The 21,938-nt window shown below is 38.1% G+C and overlaps 1 protein-coding gene across 2 annotated transcripts in view; it reads right to left on the minus strand.

Moving 5' to 3' along the window:
- Positions 1–1,393: 1,393 nt before the first annotated feature.
- Positions 1,394–21,938, minus strand: part of Plekha8 (pleckstrin homology domain containing, family A (phosphoinositide binding specific) member 8) — a 56,249-nt gene continuing 35,704 nt past the window's right edge. For both annotated transcript variants that reach the window (XM_013024472.1, XM_013024471.1), the window contains 2 exons: positions 4,506–4,567; positions 1,394–1,643 (listed from right to left, as the gene is read on the minus strand). In XM_013024472.1, coding sequence (XP_012879926.1) covers positions 1,446–1,643; positions 4,506–4,567 — 260 coding nt within the window. In that variant the 3' untranslated portion in view covers positions 1,394–1,445. The remainder of the gene's footprint in view (positions 1,644–4,505; positions 4,568–21,938) is intronic.

Consider the following 21,938-nt stretch of genomic DNA (forward strand, 5'->3'; position numbering starts at 1 on the left):
TATGAACCTATAGGAACTATCATTTGCTTGAACATCCCTCCCTGCTACCAGAAGTAGCCTCTAGTAGGAAAGGCACTCATGGCTTCTCTACTATGCATATTCTAGGCAGCTTAGCCTGGGAGATGAAAGCATCACACTGTGTAGAAGAAAGCCCACGCACAGTTGTTTGAAGAATAGTTAAGTTGCATCTATAAACTCTGACACCATACCAAAGCATTTAGAAATTAAAAACAGCTGGATTTAGCATGCCTTGCACTCCTGGTCATGGAGACCAGACTGAGGAGACATGGAGACCAGTTGAGAGCCCGGGCCCCTGAATGCTACGCCAAGGCCTACTGGCTGAGTGGTGATGGTGTTTCAATTAAGAATGCAGCTAAGCCAGTCATTGGTGGCTCACGACTGTAATCCTAGCTACTTAGGAGGCTGAGATCTGAGGATTGTGATTCAAAAGCAGCCCAGGCAGGAAAGTCCATTGAAACTCTTATCACCAATTAACTACCAAAAACCTAGAAGTGGCTCCAAGTGGTAGAGCACTAGCTTTGAACACAAAAGCTTAGGGACAAAGCCCAGGCCCCGAGGTTAAGCCCCAAACCCCAGGACCAGCACACACACACACACACACACACACACACACACACACACGCACGCACGCACGCACGCACGCACGCACGCACGCACGCACACACGCACAGTTGAATCAAACTATTCCATTTCTCTCTATTAACTATTTTTACTTAAATGATAGCCTCCTATTTGCAAAATAGGAAGGACAAAGAGGGGAGGGGAGGACAGGGAAAAGAGGAGGATGGGGTGAGGGCATACCACTCATAGCATTGAGTCACAGTCCTTGTCTATGTCACCACAATTGCATGGTCACTCCAATGTCCATCACTAACACAGCTCTTCTCAACAACAGAGCCAAAGAGAAGGGGCCACATGGAAGAAAGTCTAGGAATAGCAAATTTTCACATTGCAATTTGCTTCAACCAAGGGGTTTGTACTTTTTGCAAGTAGTCAATCTAATCTAAGGTGATTTAAACATTATTATGAATTAATAGTCCATCCTGAATTTACTTGCTTTTGGCTTGGGTTTGGGTGGTCTATCAAAACTGAGAATTAAAACAAAGCAATACAAAAACATAATATTAACAAATTCATTTGTCAAATCTGTCCTTATTACTTGCTTTTCAAATCTGTAACAGCTATGATTTGGTTTCCAGTAGGCCTGTTGAACTGAAATATATAGCACCTTGATTTTTAAACACACAAAACGCAAATGTAGTTTTGAAAATTATATGTAAGAGCACTAGATTTTGTCTGCTAGTCTCCTATCCCCCAAGAGAAGGGTTTGGAGAGGGTAAAGCTGCTGTTGGAAATTAACTAGGGCAACACGACATTTTAACAAACTTTATTCCCTGAAGTTAGAAGACGCTGTCCTGCAGCTGTCACACCACCTCATCAGACTCCAGCCCATGAACCTCGTACAAGGTGTCCAGAATGGCCAGCTGCTTTTCCATGGCAGGAAGGTAAAGGCTGAGGTCCCTCTGCATCCCAATACTGAATGCTTCCTTCTGGTGGTCACCTTCTTTAATGGTGAGTGCAGCCACAAAATCTTCGTAGGATGGAGCTGCCCTCAGAGCTAACTGCAAAAGAATCACCCATGAGTACCTGCATAATAACTGTCTCTTTTACACTTATTCCAATGCCCTTTACATAAATGAGTGTGTACAATTATATAAAGGGAGATGGAGGGGGAAAAGGGGGGGGAGAGAGAGAGAGAACTGAGAAGAAATATGAATCTTTGTAATTCTTAGACTCTCTAAAATTATGTTCCAAGCATCAAATCATTACAAGTCTAAAAGCAAGCATGTACTTGGGTCAAATTAATGATGAATAATGCCAGTTTATGAAAAGTTTTCTTCTCATCCAAAATTTGATCCAGACTCCTTGAATGCTCAGTATAAACCTGTACATATATTGCCATCTGTTTGTGATTCCTATTATCTACCATCCAGGGCACTATCTTTTTCCCTCTGCATGGATAATGGTTCCTTTATATCCCAGAATATTATTTAAAAAGAAAGGGAGCTGATATTTTCTGTTTGCTTATATAGTGATTCTTGAACAAATTTTATTCCAACTGGTCTCCTGAAATTTCCTTATATTTAGAAAGTCTTTGAGAATCTCTCTTCCCCATAACTGCAAACAGAGAATGACTGGTCCAGCTGGGGCTGGCTTAAGTGGTAGAGCACTTTCCCAACAAGTCACAAACCACTGAGTTGACACCTCAGTAATACCAGAGGTGGGGGGGGGCAGACAGAAAAACTGGTGGTACAATAATGTTATGGTTAAGCACAAGCTTGGATGAAAAAGATCTTTCAAGCTATTAGTCTGAAAAAAAATCTCCTTTTCTTTATCTGTAGAAGCAGGCTGACATAACTTTCCCAATTTGAAGAATTAATGAAATATGTAGAAAATGGTTAGGCCATGACCTGGCACATAATAAATACTTAGACAATAGTGGGAGAGAACAGAAAAATAAAGAGAAGGCAGATATCCAACAAGATGATATGAGCAAATCTCCCAGAACTGGAGGACAAGAACATTTGAAAATGGTCATGATAGAGGCTAAAGGTAAAACTGAGTGGCAGATTCTTGTCTCGCACATTCAAGGCCCTGGGATCAATCCTTAACACCATAAAAATAAGAACCACCAAAGTCATGATAGACTTAATTGTGAAGAAAGAATTCATAGTTATACAAGGTAGCTGTTGAAGAAAATTAGATGAATGTACAGGTAAGAACATAAAATAGAAACAATTACACCCATATATTATATAGATATAGATATATAAATATAAACATAAGTGGAAATACATATTTATTGAAGTGACTAAATAAATATATAAAACAGATATTTGATCTATTCATTACAAATAATAAATTATATAGATCAATATTATAAAGAATTTAAGGCTAAAAAAGAAAAGCTAAAAAAGAACATAAAATGGAAAATTTAATGTTTTAATTTTTCCCTTTGTATTTTTCCACCTTTTAATCGTTCCATTAAAAAATTTTTTGCAATGAATTCATATTAGAGAAAAACATTTTAAGTTGAAACATCCTTTAGAAACAGATGAATTGGCTCATCCTTATAATTGTCCCTACTTGGGATGGGATCATCCCTACTTGGGAGGGAGAGTTTACAGTTAGGGTTACCATTGAGGCTAGCCAGAGTAACAAAGTTCATGAGACTCCATCACAATGGAAGAAACTGCATGCAGTAGTGTGCACTAGTCATCTCAGCTATGGTGGGAAGTATAAAATGGGACTGGGGACCAAGCTGTGAAAATGTGAGACCCAATCTCAAATTAACTAGTACAAATAGGACTAGAATTGTGGCATTGTAGTAGAGTGTCTGCTTAACAAGCATAAAACCCCGAATTTAAACCCCAGTACTACCCTAGGAGATAGGGGGGAGCCTTTTTACAGATTATACAACAGTAAATTTTGTACTATAGTTGTTTTCTTATTGGATAACAGATATTTCAGGGTTATACTTGCCTTTATACTGAAAAAGAAAATGTCTTTAACAGAGCAACTCCATGCTTTTTCATTTAGCCATTAAGGGGTGACATTTGATCAGATGTTAGTAACATCTAAACAATCAGGATTTTCTTGGGGAGATCAATGAGCATTGCCCACACCCTTTACCTAAGAACTTAGTAATTCTGATGGGCTTTATCATAGCTCACTTTGGGAATAAATCATTTGAAGAGGTGGTGGGTAGAGCCAAAATACACAAATAAAAGCAACTTCTCAATGAAAATATTCCCATCCCTAACTACTGGCATACCTAATACAGTTAACTCAGATAAAATTCAAGTGAACAAAGATGTGCAAAGTAACATAATTGAATAAAATGGGCAGCAGAGGGAGCTATTAGCTTCAATCCCATCACTTAAAAGCATCATTCTCTCTTAGGGTTAAGTATTTAGGATCACTGCTTCCTGCTTTCCTTTGTGCATTGATAACTTTTTTTAAACTATTCTATCAGAAAGGATCCACTTCAGAGTCAAGGTCATTCAAATTGGGTAGATGAATGCATATTCTTTCATTCATCTTCCTTAAAAGTAGTCTTTGCTGAGGCTAGGAAATGTGATCTAGTGGCAAAGTGCTTGCCTAGCATGCATGAAGCCCTGGGTTCGATTCCTCAGTACCACATAAACAGAAAAAGCCAGAAATGGAACTGTGGCTCACGTGGTAGAGTGGTAGCCTTGAGCAAATGAGGCTCAGGGACAGTGCCCGGGCCCTGAGTTCAAGCCCCAGGACTGGCAAAAAAAAAAAAGTCTGCTAATTGTAGACAACTATTGCTGATACTCCAAAGACCTATAAGTATAAAATAAGCATTTTCTTCCTACCCTCAAGGAAACAGAAAAATAAGAGATGCAAAACATAACAACTTGTTTCTGACCATCTAAACATTAGGTAGAGAGATGACTTACCGCAAAAACCCCTCGAACTACCCAGCCATGGTGTTGCCGCAAGGTTTTACCATATGCATTATCTTGAAAAGAAAAAAGATTCCATGAGTAACGATTGATCTGAAAATGATGCACATTTGAAGTACATACTTTTTAATGTATATGGTAGCACAGTCCTATTAATAATTAAAAACTGCTAAAAAGAATGTAAGTGTAACATGTATGTCCTTACAGTCTTACAAAGATGAAAGCTCACAAGAAGATGCTTCTAATGCTTATCTTAAATCACTTATGGAACAACAACTTATTTATAGTGAGGAAAGTTCAGACACCTGAAGAAACAAAGAAGGAATGGACATTGAAAAATTGTAGCTAAATATACTAGAAATATAGTATTTTAAAAAAATGAAGTTTTTTGAAATATGGTATGACCCTGATCCTGACCCAGGTCTCTTTAACTATTTGCCCCTTTGTAAAATGACCTCTAAAATTCTAATTCTAACATTCTATTCTAGGATGCCTAATGTTTGCCTTAAATGGCCACTGACTCTTTGTATCTAAGCTAGAAACCTTCAAAAATGTTATGAAAAGTTAGGAATGGTGGTACATGTCTATACTCCCAGCTTAGCAGCCTGAGGCTAGAGGATCACTTGTCCCTAAGAGTTCAGGACCAGCCAGGACAACACAATGAGACCACCCTTCCCAGACTCTTTCTCAAAACACTCACACCCACCACACCCAGCCCCCTTCTCAACAAAGAAAACCAAACTAAAACAAAACTATCCCAAGTAGACCAACAAAAAAATTATAGAAAAAGGGAAGCCACAAAAAAGTAATGACTTGTTCTAATATCATAAAGCAAAACAAGTGAGAACTTACGCTATTTGTGTCACATTAAACCATCTGCCAAAAGAAAAAGGTTATTATATGTGAAAGAAAATAATGAAAATGAAAAATTATCCCTAGAAACCCCTTCTGGGCATGAAAACAACAGATCTGATTTCTTTTTCTTTTCTTCTTCTTCTTTTTTTTGGTAGGCCATGGGCTTGAATTGTGGGCCTGGGAGTTGTCACTCAGCTCTTCAGCTCAAGGCTAATGCTCTACCACTTGAGCATTCCAGTTTTCTGGTGGTTTATTAGAGATAAGAATATCACAGACTTTCCTGCTTGGGCTGGCTTTGAACCAAAATCCTCACATCTCAGCCTCCTGAGTAGCTAGGATTACAGGCATGAGTCACTGGTGCCTGGCTCAGATCTGATTTTTTTTTTTACCAGTAATTCAGAAACTGACTATGAAAAATTTAGTAAGATAAGTGTTCTGTTGCTCTTGGTGGATACAATGAATGATCTAATAAATACTGCCAGGACAACTGGATTCTTTATTTGGAATAATAAAAGTAAATGCCATTCCCCAAACTAATTCCACCAAGATTAAAGACATATACATGGAAAAAGCAAGCATACAAACTTTGAGAATAAAGCATCGAGAATGTCTTTGGGTATCAAAACACATCATAAATGAAAAGAAAAGGCAAGTCATATACTAAAAGAAATATTTACAAGTCATTACTGAAAAAGATTAATATCAAGAAATTATAAAGGACTTCCATGATACAATAAAGAAAAGCAAACCTAAGCAAAAGATGGTCAAAGTATCTAAATTCACTGGGGAGAAAATTCTCCTCAGTAAAGATAAGAAAGGCTGCTCAATGTAACTAGTAAAATAAGAATACAAACTGGCAATACTTTATCATTTTACAACTACCAGGCACAAATTTAAAAGTCTGCCAATGACAAGCATTAGCAAGAATGTGAGGTATTCTACTCTGTTGTTGATTACAGGCATGGAAACCAATTTTTCAATATCCAATCATGTGGTTTAGCCATTCTAACAACCATTATACATGACAGCAGCAGCTCACAGAGTATGGGTCTTCAAAACAGCAGCTTTGGCACCCTAGGGACTTGTTAAAATGCAGTCTTGTATTCTACTACAGATCTTTGGAGCAGTATGTACTTTAAAAGAGCCATTCAGGCACTACTAATACAATCCAGAGCTTGGCACCATTGTTCTGGGAAAGTTTCTTATCTAGTAAAGTCCAATGAAATCCATACCACTGAACAGCCTCCTTTCCTCCTGCCTGGTATGCTATTCAGACACTTACATTTTCTATATGACAAAGATCAGTTGCAAAAATAACATGTACATGCTAGGCACCAGTAGCTCATGCCTGAAATCCTACTTAGGAGGCTAAAATCTGAGGATCACGGTTTGAAGCCAGCCAAGCAGGAAATTCCATGAGACACTTATCTTAAACTACTAAGAAAAAGCTAGATGTGGTGCTGTGGCTCAAGTGGTAAAGTGCTAGACTTGAGTACAAAGATGCTCAGGGCCAGTGCCCAGGTCCTGAGTTCAATCCCTGGGACAGGCTAAATAAATAAACAACCATGTACATTAAAGAATTGTTTGTAATAGTAAAAATCTGAATCAACCTAAATGTCTATAGTAACATGCTAAGAATTACAGTCTACTGACAAAATAGAAGTCTAAATATCAGGGGAAATGAATAGGTTAGGACTACAAGCATGCAGAGTGAAAACTGAAAATTTAAAAACAGTGAGTGAAAGAAGAATTTATACAATATGATGTCATGTATATGAACCTAAAAGATACAGTCCAATACTAGATAGTGGTTTGTGGACACAAAAATATAGTAAAATCATAAAAACATGCATTGGATAGTGATAAACATCAAATTCAGGATGATGATTTCTGGAAAACGATTAAGAAGTGATAGATGAGTATTTAACTGTACTAACCTATTTTAAGACATTAAAAAGCTGCTAAGAAAGTATCCTATGAATTTTTTATAGTGACTCAGCTTCAGGCAAAATAAATTCCATGGAGAAACATCATCTCAATAACCAATGGACAGCCACAGAACAAGTGCCTAGAGATGCCCTTTTTAAACTCCAGACATTGTCAAAACTAATAATGCTTATGCCAGTCACCAATGGCTCATGCCTATAATCTTAGCTATTCAGGAGGCTGAGATCTGAGATTTGATCCTTCACCAACCCAGGCAGGAAAGTCTGTGAATCTCTTATCTCCAATTAACCACCAGTGGAGCTGTGGCTCAAGTGATACAACCCCAGCCTTGAGTAGAAAAAGCAAATGGACAGTGCTCAGGTCCTGATTTCAAGCTCCAGTAGTAGTGAAAAGAACAGAAACAGAAAACAAGCAAACAAAAATCCTAATGCTTGTGTGGTAAGTCAGTGTGGGCCCAGGATGTAAGTGGTTTTGGAGAAGGCATGAATTGGCTCATGTTCAATAGTAATTCACAGTAACTGAGTTATGATTTGATGTTTAGTATCTGTTCATAAATTCTGTCTTTCTCTTGCTTATCTCTCCTCCTTTGTGAAACCTTTCACATTAAATACATCATTGAATAACCTTTACAATATTTTCTTATTTTGTGCCAGAGATCTTGGTTGGATTAATTTGTACTTGACATTTACAGGATCTTCTGAGGTTCCAGTTTTATCAGTATGGTATTCTGCTGAATGGACAGTGCAGAGCACATAGCATTTAATACAATGGTGCATGAAATGCCAGAGCAATTTTTCTTCCTTCCATTTACAAGACTGCTTCCTAAAACTTGTTTTGATGTTGGCATCGTTCTGATGCAACATCCTAACAAGGTTTAAGTCTAACTGTCTGTGGGTCCAACTCCTTCCTTAAAAAAACCTTCTAGTGAATATCACCAAGATGCTAAAGGTACAAAGCCATTGTTGGCATGAGACCACCCAAAATGTTTCGCTTGCTCATCATTTTGAGGAATCCAAGTGATTGCTCAAGAATGAAGGAGGGTAATGTAAAGCCTAAGGCCTCAATCAAGTTGCTGGGAAAAGTTTAAAGTCATAGTACTGTAGCAGTGCATTATAAATTCATTTTCCAGGAAGGCAGTACATATCAAGACTTTCACTATGCCATTTACAACTCTTATATTTCATCTACTTTATCCAAGGGCACTAAGATTAGACAGTTTCATGAGCATTTACCTCAAAACCTTTTCTTAAGCAGTATTTTATTGAAAAGCAATTTAACTATGATTAAAAGGAAGCAAAATTGATAGTATTACTAATTCTAACAATTTCAGTCCTGCTTATTAACAATTCCTCTGAGGAAGTAATAAAGCTCCAAATATTCAAACTACAGCCAAGTAGTAATGAGTTTCAATGGACTGCACTGAGATGAACGGGCCACAAACTTCACCACAGATTAGAATTACATTGCATGACTTGTTAGTATACAGATTGTCAGGCCTCATCCTGCAGGTTCTGATTTAGCAGATCTTGGCAGAGTCTAATGATCTGAATTTCTAGTATGATTACAGGCAATGAATATGCTACTGTCCTCGATCCATGTTTAAAAATCAATACTCTAGATGCTTACACCCTAGGAAAGATTTATTCATGATAAAGGGGTACATATTTACAAGAGTCGATGAACTTAACATAGAGCTGGGGATGTAGCTCAATGGCAGAGCACTTTCCTAGTATGTACAGGATTCACTGATGCTTAACACTACCAAAAAGAAGAAAAAAAAGGAACTTAGTGTAATCACTACATTGTGTACTCCTCAACAGTAGCTATTATCACAGTAAATCATATTTGCTTTTAGAATTTAAAAAAGCAGGACTAGGAAGGTGGCTTAGTGGTAGAGTGCTTTGCTTGCATGCATGAGGCCCTGGGTTCGATTCTTCAAGCACCACATACACAGAAAAAACCAGAAGTGGCGCTGTGGCTCAAGTGGTAGAGCGCTAGCCTTGAGCTGAAGAGCTCAGGGACAGTGCCCAGGCCCAAAGTTCAGGCCCCATAACCAGCAAAAAAAAAAAGGGAGAGAATTTAAAAAAGCAAGCTAACGTGTCTATACACAATACATTTTATAAATCCTTTGTTTTCCTACACTCTCACTCTCTCATTACAGACAAAACATCAGTTCCACTTATAAAGACTGATTTTAAAATGAAAAAATAAAAAACAAACTATTACCATATAAAGAAATATGCACTGAGGAATTGCTGACATCTGGATAGCTGTCGTATTCTCATAAAATCATGTCTACTTGCTGCATCTGTGTCTGATGCGGGAGGATAGGTTGGTTAAAGCACCTATACCCCTCACACCTAGCAACAGCAGGAAATTAAGGATTATTATAAACAAACAAAAATCTTTGAAATGGATCTGAACATAAAGATGGGAAATGTCAAATTCACAGCTCTTTTTCTTTCTTTTGAAAATAATGCTGAAGAGAGTGTGAGAGAAAAAGAGCTGAGATTGGCTATAACTATTTCAGTCACAGAGCAGCAGGTACCCACAGTCTTCTCTTCACAAAGTCAGTAACAACTGGGCCTTGCCTCTAAATTACTAAAAAGTACCAGGTAGAGGGTGGGAAAAAAAATACAGAGCTTGGGAGGGAGCAAGTCTGAAAAGCTTCATCCTTAATTACTCTCTAGAGTCAACGCCCTTCTTTACTTAGAAAGTGTCCTTTAATTAGGAAGTGTGCTGTGACCAGTGGGTTCTGTTTCACCCCAGATCGAGCATGGGCCTCAGTGTCTTCCTCCACTCCCACATACAAGCTCACAAATGCAAGAGCATCACCTCAACCCCAAAACGTCCTGTTGAAAGCACTGATTTAGAACAAATAGGATCCATTTTCTGGCAGTTTATCAACTTCATGTGTGGTAGTGATTGTGATATTGATGACAACCATGAGAATGACAATGGAAGAATGAACTGATGGAAGCAGATTAGAAGCACCTACCACTTTCACTGTGAATGAGAAGATTCAAGTAACACAGAAGAGACTAGATTCTGATGAGAGAAAGAACCAGAAGCCATAAAGGAGGTGGTAAAGAGGCAGAAAACCACAGGGAAATAAACCCAATAGAAAAAGAAAAAGTAGCAACAAGTTTCAAGTTCATACCTGGGTTCCTTGGAGAGTAATGGAAAGATAAAGACTCCATTACAAAGTAAAATAGCTCTGGCAACAGACTGCCAACTCTAGCCTTGGGAAAACTCTCTAACTCCTAAGCCTTAATCCCAGTATAAAAATTTGTGAGGCAGTAACTAATTTGATGTGAAAGGCTAAATTCAGTGAAGAAGATATTCTTGTTGCTTCACTTAAGGAGCTTGTTGTTGGAGATTGAAAGTCGTGGGGAAATCTGTGGGGAACACAGGTAGCAAAGATGGCCCTGTGAGGAAGTTGAGTGGGCAGATCAGGATTTGTTTAGGTTCAGTTTGTAAACAACTCATGGAAGCTTACTTGCATGATAAGATGTGGCCTTTCAGTGATTGGTTGGTTCCATTTCCTCTCCTCCCACGCAGTCTTTTGCTTTAAAAAGGGGATGCTCCCTGTTAATAAACGAGTTCCTGCTTGACTTGACTCCCTGCTGCGTCTGATTTTACTCCAGGGCTAAGGGAGGCTGGGGACCTCTCCTTGGACCCAGTCCGTCCAAAGAGGGACTAAGACCCAACAGAAAGTTACTCTGGAGACCTGGGAATAAGGAACAATCATGACTCAAGGAATCAAAGGATCCTTGCTGAAGAACATGAGTATAAGTAAGGTGGTATATGAGGTGTTTGAAGAGTGTCTAACAAAGCCCTTTGTGGAAGTTTCAACTATGGAAAATGACACTGGCAGCTTAATGCCAGGAGCAGTGGCAAGTCAGTGACCAAAAGGCTTTTTAACCCTGAGGGAAGAAGAGAAGAAATACACCTTAAAATAATAGAGGGAAGTCTATAGTCAATAGTGTAGTAAATGGGAAACTGAGAATATAAGATATCCACTTTTGCCTGGTGCTGATGGCTCACTTCTTTTTTTCTTTTCTTTTCTTTTTTTTTTTTGGGTCATTGGCCTTGAACTCTAGGCCTGGGCACTGTCCCTCAGCTCTTCAGCTCAAAGCTAGTGCTCTACTACTGGAGCTACAGCACCATGGTGGCTCACTTCTTTAATCCTATTCAGGAAGCTCAGGATGGAGGTTTGAAATCTAGGAAGAAAATTTCATCTTATCTCCAATTAACTTCCAAAAAAAGCTGGAAGAGGAGCTGTGGCTGAAGTGCTTTGGAACTATCCTTAAGCAAAAAAAAAAAAAAAGCTCAAGGGACAGTGCTTAGGCCAAGTTCAAGCCCCAGGACTATCACCAAAAATAAAAATAAAAAAACAAGAAGTGTCCATTTTCACCATGCCTATTTAATATTGTACTGGAATTCTTAGCCAGAGTGATAATGCAAGGCAAAGAAAAAACAGAGTCTAAATAGGGAAAAAAATAAATTATCCGTAGTTGCCGATGTCATAATTTTTAAAGACTCTAAAGATTTCATGGGAAAAAGAACCCTCCTAGATCTTAAAACAGTTCATCAATGTAACAGGATACAAAATCAACACTTAAAAATAAATATATTCCTACGTACTAGTGACTCACATCTATAATCCTAGCTACTCAGTTGGCTGAGATCTGAGGATTGTGGTTCAAAGTCAGCCTGTGTAGGGATGTCCAGGAGACTTTTATCTCCAAATAAGTACCAAAAAGCCAGCTGGATAGCTATGAATCAAGTGGTAGAGCTCTAGCCTTGAGTGGAAAAAACTAAGGGACAGTGCCTACGCCTTGAGTTCAGGCCTGAGGACTGGCAATAAATAAACAAACAAATAATCAGTATATTTTCTATATATCAAAAATGAACAAGCAGAGAACGAAACCAGGAAAAAATTCTATTCACTAATGGCTCTAAAAAAATAGCTGGTAGTAAATACTTTGATAATGAAAACTACTAAATATTAAAGAAACTGAAGACATGATAAAATGGAAGGACCCCCTATGCTTATTTACTGGCAGAATTAGTACCATGAAAGTGGCCATATTACTAAAAGCAGTCTATAGATTCAATGCAATTATCCAGCAAAATCTCAATGTCATTCTTCACAAAATTTTTTTTAAAAAGTCAATCAAAAAATTCATATGTGGCTGGGTGCTCGTGGCTTCAACGCCTGCAATCCTAACTACTCAGGAGACTGAGATCTGAAGATTGTGGTTCTAAGATAGCCTGGATAAGAAAGACTCTTATTTCTAATAAACTACTCAGAAAAAGCCAGAAATGATGCTGTAGTTCAAGTGATAGAGCACTATCCTCGAGTAAAAGAAGCTCATGGACAGCATCCAGGCCCTGAGTTCAAGCCCCAGGACTGGCACTAAAAAGAAAAAAAAAATAATTCATATGGAAGTATAATAAACCCACAAAGCAAAAGGAATCTGAGCAAGAAGAGCGGTTCATCACAATACTGGCTACAAATTATATTACAGATCTACAGTAACAAAAACAACATGATGCTGGCACAAAAACAAACATGAGGACCAATGGAAGAGAAGTGTCACAAATAAAACTGCACAGTTACTGTCATCTAATTTGTGACAAAGGAACCAAAAACATATGCTGATAAAATGATAATCACTTAAACAAATGGTGCTAAGAAACAAGTTATCTACATGCAGAAGATTGAAATTAGATTTTTACTTCTATCCCTATACAAACTACAGCTCCAAATGGATCAAAGAGGTGTAGCACTAACCTTACTAAGCTCAAGGACAATGCCCAGGCCCTGAGTTCAAGCACCACAAACACCAAACAAACAAAAAACATAAGGAAAATTATTCTTGAGGACATAGGCACAGACAATTATTTTCTGAATATGATTCCAATCAGGACCATCCTGTGTCTATCCAGAGCCTACTAGGAGAGCCCAACATCGAAAGCCCTTTGAACACACATGCTGCCGAGCTCTGGAAAAAGCCCACAGCTTTTAAGAAGTACCTTCAAGAAACCTACTCAAAACAAGTATCCAGCCAAGAGCCTTGACCTGAGCTGTCCAGCTTCTCCTGTGTTGTCTGTTTTTTCCTTAGTCTACCTGTCCTTTTCCTTGACTTCTGTACAGGACTCTTATCTTGAGCTGTGGTGTTGTTTTTGTTATGTTTTCTGTTTTTTAAATTGAGATTTAAGTCCTTGCAATGTATATTAAATAAATAACATTTGGGTTGTTAAAAAAAAAGGAAATCCACAGAATGTAAAAAAGAAATTTCACCAACTATTCAGCAGATTCTGAAGTATTAGTATCCAGAAATAAAAAGAACTCAAAAAGTTAAAGAGCAAATAATCCATCTAATAAATGGGAAACATATTAAACAAACAGTTCTTCTCAAAAGAAGAAATACAAATGGCTCATTGGCTCATAAAGAAATGTTAACATGTTTGGGGGGTGGGGAAAAGGGAAAGTGGGAGAAAAAAGAGGGAGGGGAAAACAAGTTCGGTAAGAAATGTCCTTACCAGAAGACAGAAAGATGGACACTACAAAATAATAAAAGGATCTCTCCTACAGGATGATGTAACAATTCTAAATATCTATTCACCAAATACTGGAGCACCCAAATTTATCCAAGAAATACTACTTTCCCTAAAATCACACATAGATCCAAAGACATTGATTGTTGGTGACTTTAACATACCACTTTCCCCGCTGGATAGATCAACTCTGCAAAAACTCAACAGAGAAACAGCAGATCTAAACAACTGCATAGACCAACTAGACTTAGCAGAACTCTATAGAATATTTCACCCATCAACAATAGATTATACATTCATCTCAGCAGCACATGGAATATTTTCTAAAATAGACCACATTTTAGGCCACAAAGCAAATCTATCCAAATTCAGAAACACTGAAATTATGCCTTGCATTCTCTCAGACCACAAGGCAATAAAATTAGAACTCAACACCAAATGCCACCAAAAAATACTGTATAATACATGGAGGCCGAACAACATACTGTTGAACCACTAGTGGGTCATAGAAGAGATTAGAAAGGAAATTCAAATGTTCAGGATATGTCACAAAAATGAACATACAAATTACCAGCTGCACAGCAAATGCAGTACTCAGAAGAAAATTCATAGCTCTGAGTTCTTACATCAATAAATTGGAGAGATCTCAAACTAACACTTTAAAGATGTACCTGAAGCTCCTTGAAAAAGAGCAACAAGCCAAACATCAATCCAGTAGATGGAAACAAATAATTAAAATTAAATCAGAATTAAATGAATTAAAATCCAAAAAAACCATAGAAAAAAATCAACAAAACAAAGAGTTGGTTCTTCAAAAAAATTAACAAAATTGACAGACCCTTAGGAAATCTTAGCAGAAAAAGAAGAGAACACACCCAAATAAACAAACTCAGAGTTGAGAATGGAAACATCACTACAGAAACCACCAAGATACAGAGCATTATAAGGGAATATTTCTTAAAGCTTTATGCTAGTAAGTTTGAGAACCTGGATGAGATGGAAGAATTTCTAGCAAATATTGATTTGACCAAACTAAACCAAGGTGAGTCAAACCAACTTAACAGACCCATATCAAGTGTTGAAAAGAAACAGCAATGAAATGAGACCTTCCATCCAAGAAAAGCCTATGAGCAGATGGGTTCACTGCTGAATTCTACAAGGCTTTCAAAGCAGACCTCACACCAATACTCCTCCAACTCTTCAGTGAAATTGAAATAGAAAGTTCACTATCAAACTCCTTCTATGAAGCCATCATAACCCTCATCCAAAACCAGACAAGGCCTCACTAAAAGAAAGAGAACTATTGACCCACTATTGACCCATTTCTTTGATGAACACAGACGCAAAACTTCTCAACAAAATTTTGGCCAATGGACTTCAACACTCATCAAAAAAATCATACATCAGGATCAAACAGGATTCATTCCAGGGATGCTCAATATACACAAATCAATTAATGTAATACATCACATCAACAAGGGCAAGGATAAGAACCACAGGATTATCTATCTCAATAGATGCTGAAAAAGCATTTCACAACATCCAACACCATTTTATGATGAAAGCTCTGGAGAAGCTAGAAATCCAGGGAACATTTCCCAATATAATAAAGGCCATGTATGGCAAACCCACAGCCAGTATTATACTTAATGGCAAAAAGCTTAAGCCATTTCCTCTAAACTCGGGAACAAGACAAAGATGTCCACTCTCTCCACTTCTCTTCAATTTAGTATTAGAATGCCTAGCTACAGCAATAAGACAAGATGCAGACATAAGGGGATCCAAATAGGGAAAGATGAAGTAAAACTCTCCCTCTTTGCAGATGACATGATCTTCTATTTAAAGAACCCCATGGAATCTGCTCCCAAGCTACTCCAGCTGATTTGAAAATTTGCGAAGTAGCAGGTTATAAAATGAATCCTCAAAAATCAGTGGCTTTCCTGTATGCCAATAACGAGAAGAGCGCAGCTGAAATCAGGAAAGCAACTACTTTTGTAATAGCCCCACAAAAAATAAAATATCTAGGAATAAACTTAACTAAAGAAGTGAAGGATCTCTGTAATGAAAACCTTAAAACCCTGAAAAAGGAAATTAAAGCAGAACTAAGGAAGTGGAAAAACCTTCTATGCTCCTGGATAGGGAGTATTAACATCATGAAAATGGTAATTCTGCTAAAGACTATCTACAAATTCAATGCAATACTCATCAATATCCCAACCTTATTCTTCAAGGAAATTGAAGACGCAATCCAAATATTCACATGGAACAATAAAAGACCCCAATAGCAAAAATAATCCTTAGCAGAAAGAACGGTGCTGTAGAAATAACAATACCAGACTTCAAACTATACTACAAAGCCACAGTAATCAAAACAGCGTGGTTCTGGCACAAGAATAGACATGAAGATCAATGGAATAGAACCAAAGACCCAGAAGTGAAGCCACAGACCTATAGCCACCTAATCTTCGACATGGGAGCCAAAAAAATACAATGGGATGAAGATAGTCTCTTCAGTAATGGTGCTAGAAAAATTGGCTAAATACCTGTAGAAAACTAAAATTAGATCCTTATATATTACCCTGCACCAGAATCAACTCCAAACGGATCAAAGACCTCAAAGTAAAAGCAGACACCCTGAAAATATTACAGGAAGGAACAGGAGAAAACCACCCCATTAATAAGTGGGCTAAAGACTTAAAGAGAAACTTCTCTGAAGAGGAAACAAGAAGGAAGAAATGCTCAACTTCTCTGGACATAAAAGAAATGCAAATCATAGGGGAGCTCTATGTGGAGTCTTTTGAGGAACCTCCATACTGCTTTCCAAAGTGGTTGAACAAGTTTACACTCCCACCAACAATGTAGTAGGGTTCCCTACTGTCCACATCCCCTCCAGCATCTGATGTTATTAGAGTTCTTGATTTTAGCCATTCTAACTCGGGTGAGGTGGTATCTCAATGTTGTTTTGATTTGCATTTCTTTTATGGCTAGAAAGGTTGAGCATTTCTTCATGTGTCTATTGGCCATCCTTCTTTCCTCTTCAGAGAAGTTTCTCTTTAAGTATTTAGCCCACTTATTTATTGGGCAATTGTTTCTTTGGAGATTTGTTGTTGGGGGATTTAATTTTTTGAGTTCCAAGTATATTTTAGATATGAGACCCTTGTCTGTTGTATGGCTAGTGATTGACCCAGCAATCCCACTTTTGGACATTTACCCAAATGATCACAAATAAGGCTACTAAGGCTACCAGCACAACTATGTTTATCACAGCATTATTTACCATAGCTAATATATGGAACCATCCCAGATGCCCCCTTTCTTGGAGCAAGAAAATGTGGTATATATAGACAATGGAATTCTATGCCTCCATCAGAAAGAATGGCATCGCCCCATTTGTTAGGAAATGGAAAGACTTGGAAAAAAATTATATTAACTGAAGTAAACCAGGCCCAAAGAAACATAGGTCCCATGGTTTACCTTATTTGCAATAACTAATACATGTCCAGGACAAGCAGAAAAAGTCAAAAGCTATGTACATATGACCATATAAGATGATGTTAAGCAAAATGAACTTCAAGATAGGGACACAATTTTTTTTCTTTCTTGCTGTTGTTTCTAATGTATTTATAATGTACTGTGTGGTTTTGTTTTTATGTGTTTCTTTGCATGTTCCTCCGCCACAGTATAACCCCTAGTTTCACTGTATTTTATTCCAGTGCCCTGCATCTTGTATATACACTTCTCTAATTTGGGGAGGGGAAGGGAAAAAGAAAATGCTTAAATAGGGATACAAGTTGACCCATTGTAACAATAAGATGTACAAGACACTATGTTGAAAAAGAACTTTACAACGTTGTGGGGAGGGTGTGTGTGGGCGGGGGGGGGGAATAGTTATGGAGGTGAGAGGGAAGGGATGGTAAGGGGAAACAAGAGGAGGCAACAATGCTTGATAAGAAATGTACTCGTTACCTTGCTCATGTAACTGTAACCCTTCTGTATAGTATTTTTACAATAAAAAAGTACCAAAATATTTAAAAATTAAAAAAAAATACAAATCAAAACAACACTGAGATTCCACCTCACCCCAGTTAGAATGGCTATAAAAAAAAATCTAATAATGACAGATGTCGGAGGGGATATAGCCAAAATGGAGCCCTACATTGTTGGTGGGAGTATAAACTTGTTCAGCCACTCTGGAAAGCAGTATGGAGGTTCCTCAAAAGACTACCCATAGAGCTCCCCTATGACCCAACAATCCCACTTCTGGGCATTTACCTAAATGACCACAAACAAGGTCATATTAAAGCTACCGGCACAGCTATGTTTACTGCAGCATTATTCACCATGGCTAAAATATGGAACCAACCCAGATGCCCCTCAGTAGATGAGATGATCAAGAAAATGTGGTATAAATATACAATGGAATTCTATGTCTCCATTAGAAAGAATGATATTGCCCCATTTGTTAGGAAATGTAAAGCCTTGGAAAAAATCATATTAAGTGAAGTTACCCAGTCCCAAAGAAATTTAGGTCCCATGATTTCCCTTATTTGCAATAATTAGTATACATATAGAATAATCTTATCAGATGAGCTGAAAAGCTCAAATGACCATATAAGATGATGCTAAGTGAAATGAACCCCAAGATATGGACACAAGAGGTCTGTCTTTATTGTTATTGTTTTAAGTGTACCATCTGATTTTTATTTTTTTTGTTTTTTATTTTTTCCTTTGTATGTTCTTTCCTCTGTGTCATAGCCCCTGTTGTCACTGTACTTGATTTTGGCACCCTGCATCTTGTATATATGTTGTCTAATCTGGGGAGGGGAAAGGGAATAACAAAATTCTGAAACAAGGACACAGGATGACCTATTACAACAAGGATACCCATAGGACATGGACTTTACAACGTTACAGGGGGGTGATGGAGGGATGGAGGAGTGTAGGAGGCAGGGGAGTGAAGGGAAACAACAAAGAAGGGAAGGGGTAACAATGATCGACAAGTAATGTACTCATTGCCTTACTCATGTAACTGTAACCCGTGTACAGCATCTTAACAATAAAATAAAATAAAATAAAGGTACTCATTACCTTACATATGTAACTATAACCTCTCTGTACATCACCTCGATAGTAAAAGTAGATTTTAAAAAAATGTTAACATGCTTAGTTATAAGGGAAATGCAAATGAAAACCACATCAACATTCCAACTCACCTTAGTCTGAATGGCAATCATCAAGAAAACAAACATCAACACAAGCTGTCAAAGATCCTTCCCCTAACTCCACCCCCACTTTCTGGCAATGTAAACTAGTGCAACCACTATGGATATCAGTTTGCAGGTTTCTCAAAAGACTAAAATTAAACACTTATGACCTTCTATACAACTCTTCGGCAATACCCAGTGGATTCTAAATCAATATACATGACAGATATTGCAGCTTTGTTCACAATAGCCAAACAGTAGCATCAGCCAAGGTTCTCAACAACTAATGAATGAATAAAAAAATAAAAACCCAACATAGTACATATATAACATGGAATACTACTCAGACAAAGTGAAACTATATCATTCATAGTTAAGTAGATAAAGCCACTCAAAAGGCTAAATATAGCATGTTTTCACTCATTTGTAGAATCTAGACTTCAAATACATGCATATACATACATATACAAGTATATAGTTATATATACATATATACGTTCATATAGAGAGAACTTGACTGTGACTGTGGGACTTTGGGGGGGGCATAGCTGAGGGAGAGGAGGAGAATGATGAACAGGGAATCATATTGAAAGATCAGTGTCTGGGGCTAGGAAGGTGGCTCAGTGGTAGAGTGCTTGCCTTGCATGCCTGAGGCCCTGGGTTCGATTCCTCAGCACCACATAAGCAAAAAGAAAAAAGCCGGAAGTGGCACTGTGGCTCAAGTGGTTGAGCGCTGGCCTTGAGCTGAAGAGCTGAGAGACAGTGCCCAGGCCCAGAGTTCAGGCCCCACCACTGGACCCCCCACCAAAAAAAAAAGATCAGTGTCTTCCAAAAAGTAGGCATAAGAAATCTCACTGAAAGCTGTTAAACAAATAAGGCTAAGGCCAGGTGCTGGTGGCTCACATCTGTAATCCTAGGTACTAAGAAGACTAAGATCTGAGGATTGTGGTTTGAAGCCAGCCCAGGCAGGAAAGTCCATGAGACTCTTATTTCCAATTAACCACCAGAGAATAGGAAGTGGTGCTGTGGCTCAAAGTGGTAGAGATCTAGCCTTGAGCAAACGAGCTCAGGGACAGTACCCAGGCCCTGAGTTCAAGCTTCATGACGGGAAAAAAATAAAAAAAAAAAAATAGAATAGGGGCTGGGAGAGGAAGTAAAAAAGAGCATCAGAGGAAGATTTTTCTGGTTAAAATATAATAAAAGCACAGGTGAAATACTTTGTGAAACCCCTTGCTATACAATTAATATACACTCGGGCTGGGAAGGTGGCTCAGTGGTAGAGCCCTTGCCTTGCAAGCAAGCCTGAGGCCCTGGGTTCGATTCCTCAGCACCACATAAGCAAAAAGAAAAAGCCAGAAGTGGCGCTGTGGCTCAAGTGGTACAGCGCTAGCCTTGAGCTGAAGAGCTGAGGGACAGCACCCAGGCCGAGTTCAAGCCCCACGACCGGACCCCAAAAAAAAAATTAATATGCACTAAAGAAGTGAATGGAAGCAGAGTAAAGTTACATAGGCTCTGTTGGGAGCAGGTTATCAGCGAGAGGAACGAGTATAAATGGAGAGGAAGAATGAGGGTAAACATAGTCAAAATACTTTATATCACATATGAAAATAAAATAATGAAACCAGAAGGAAGAAGGGAAGAGCGGAGAGTAAGAGTGGGTGTGGTTGATAAACTATATTGTATTAATGTATGGAAATGTTATAATGAAACTTCCCTTGTGCAACCAATTTATGATAATAAAGCCCTGTTTTAGAAAGTGTTAAGGACAGGGGGCACTGGTGGGTTATACCTGTAATCCTAGTTACCTAGGAGGCTGAGATCTGAAGAGAGCCAAACCCGACAGGAAAGTCCTAGTGAGACCCTCAATTTTAATCAACCATGCAAAAACCAGTAGCGCTGTGGCTCAAAGTGGTAAAGTGCAATAAAGAGCTCAGGGACAGTGCCCAGACCGTGACTTCAAGCTCCATGACTGACAAAAAAAAAAAAAAAAAGGTAAGAAAAAGTAGTAATGATAGAACCTAATCTCTATTAAATATTTTTATGTTCCTAATACTTTTCTAATTTTCCCCCTTGTAAGAACCTACTTAATTTTTACAACAAACTTCTTAGGAAAATAGTATCACTGTTCTCATTTAACAAATAAAAAAGAAACTGAGGCACAGAAAAATGAAGTAATTAGCCTTACAGCACAACAGCAATGGTGGTGGAACCCAGGGAGCTACTCCAGAGTTTATGATCTTACTCTGCACGCCATAAAATTCCACAGATAAGACTGTGTAGAAACAATAAATGTAATACATTTAGAACTTAACATCAAGACACATATGGGAGACTATCCTGGAAATTTAAGGATCAATACTGTGGTCGAGGGATGGTGAAAAAAGACCATTTGAGGGAAAAATGAGGACCTTTAAGACAAGGGTCCTGAAGTGACCCAATTTCTAATCCTCTAAAGCAAGTATTTTAATCTTTCCTAATCTCAAGTTTTCTTTTTATTATGTAAGAACTGATATAAGGATTAAGTTGTCAGAATTCTTAACAAAAAAACCAGTAATATCTAGCAATTTCTAGACAGGTGGACTGGGGAAATCTTAGAGATAAGAATCTCCTAAGACTAACAGAAAAAGGTAAAACATACTTGTGAAAATGGGGAGAAAAATCCAAAGAATACACTGGTTCTCCCTTCTACCAGAAGTATCTAAATAATTCGTTTCACTATTTATAATCATTGCTAATCAGCAATGTGGACCTCTATAATACAACATTGGAGGACTTCAAAATGATATGGAATTTCACACCTCCCCTTCAAACACACAGCCCTCAAGACTCATGCCAGGAGGCTTTCCACAGGGCA

The sequence above is a fragment of the Dipodomys ordii genome, unplaced genomic scaffold, assembly GCF_000151885.1.
Source record: "Dipodomys ordii isolate 6190 unplaced genomic scaffold, Dord_2.0 Scaffold76, whole genome shotgun sequence".
Taxonomy (NCBI): Eukaryota; Metazoa; Chordata; class Mammalia; order Rodentia; family Heteromyidae; genus Dipodomys; species Dipodomys ordii.